The following is a 1,351-nucleotide window of genomic DNA, read 5'->3' on the forward strand; positions in this document are numbered from 1 at the left end:
GGCGCCTCCCTCCCAGGCCCGATATTGGGAGCGGCCCTGCTCCTCCGGACCTCACCGCCCTCGCCAAAGGGCAGAGAGCGGGAGGGAGGAGACCAGGCCCTCCTGGGGGCCTCTCCCGAGGGTGGGCCGGGGTCTGGAAGGCCAAGGGAGACCACCTCCGCTCACCCTCGGGGAGAGCCTGGGTTCTCTACGGCCCGGGGCGCCCGCAGGCACCGGCCGCCCAGGCGTGGCGAAGGGACAGGGGAGCCCCCTTTGCGCCACTGCTGCTCACGGGCTGGGGGGCCTCTGGGCCTCAGTTTCCACGCCCGTGCGGAGGGGATGTGGCGGCTCTGGGCGGCGCTCCGGCGGGGCCCGGGTGAGCTGACGGCGGGCTCCAAGTGGGCTGGGAGGTGCTGACGCTGGCCACTCCGCAGGAGGAAGACGATGGCCGGGCCACGGCCCAGTCCGTGGACCAGGCTGCTGCTGGCCACGCTGCTGAGCGCCAGCTTCCCCGGGGACACAGGTGAGTCCAGCTTGGCCCTCGCCGGGGGCCTCTGTGGATGCCCCACCCCGACACCCTGGGGGTCCCCGGGCTGAGTCGCGTGGCCTGAGAACCCCAAGGAGAGGGAGACCTGGTCTCCAGAGGGAGCGGAGACGCCACTCAGAGCCCGGGGCCCCCCGAGGTCCCGAGGTCCATAACCTCGAGCACAGCGGGGGAGAGGGACCCCGGACTTGTCACTGCTCTGTGAGACCCCCAGGGCAGGAGCCGCTCTGACCGCCAGCACGTGGCCAGTGCTCATAACTGATGTGGGGGGCTGGTGCACGCCGGGGGCCCTGACCCACATCCTGGCTGGCTGGAGCCAGAGGGCCCCAGTAACCTCTGCAGAGACTCTGACGTTTTGCCTCATTTATTGACCTGCTACGTGCCGCGCTGCGGTCGGGCACGGGGACCAGAGCCCCCCACGAGGCAGACGGGGCCCCTGGCCCCCAGCGGCTGAGCGGGAAGGCCAGGGCGTCTGGCAGCAGCGGGCGGCTCAGCCCCGCCCCACGGAATGGGCAGCCCGGGTTTGAGGCCCCCCCGCGCTACATGGGCACACCCCGCTCCCCGCCTGTACCTGGGGGGGCCCACTCGCTCGGGGAGGAAGGCCTAGCGCAGGTCCCGTCTCCACCCTCCAGCAAACCGCTGCAAGAAGGCCCCGGTCAAGGGCTGCACCGACTGCATCCGTGTGGACAAGGACTGTGCCTACTGCACGGACGAGGTGACGCCGCCGCCCGCCCGGCCCCCCGCGGGACCCCCGGCCCCGGCCAAGTCCCGTCCCACACCCTCGCCTGGCCAGGCGGGCGCGGGACAACAGCCCAGGGTGGCGTGGGA

The 1,351-nt window shown here is 72.5% G+C and overlaps 1 protein-coding gene across 1 annotated transcript in view; it reads left to right on the plus strand.

Annotated features, from left to right (window-relative positions):
• The window catches only part of ITGB4 (integrin, beta 4), a 26,970-nt gene that overhangs the window by 2,167 nt on the left and 23,452 nt on the right, over window positions 1-1,351 (plus strand). Inside the window, exons 2-3 of the mRNA XM_012732995.1 lie at window positions 414-502; window positions 1,156-1,238. Coding sequence (XP_012588449.1) covers window positions 424-502; window positions 1,156-1,238 — 162 coding nt within the window. The 5' untranslated portion in view covers window positions 414-423. The remainder of the gene's footprint in view (window positions 1-413; window positions 503-1,155; window positions 1,239-1,351) is intronic.

This window comes from Condylura cristata, unplaced genomic scaffold (assembly GCF_000260355.1).
Source record: "Condylura cristata isolate star-nosed mole 26May11 unplaced genomic scaffold, ConCri1.0 scaffold00038, whole genome shotgun sequence".
NCBI lineage: Eukaryota > Metazoa > Chordata > Mammalia > Eulipotyphla > Talpidae > Condylura > Condylura cristata.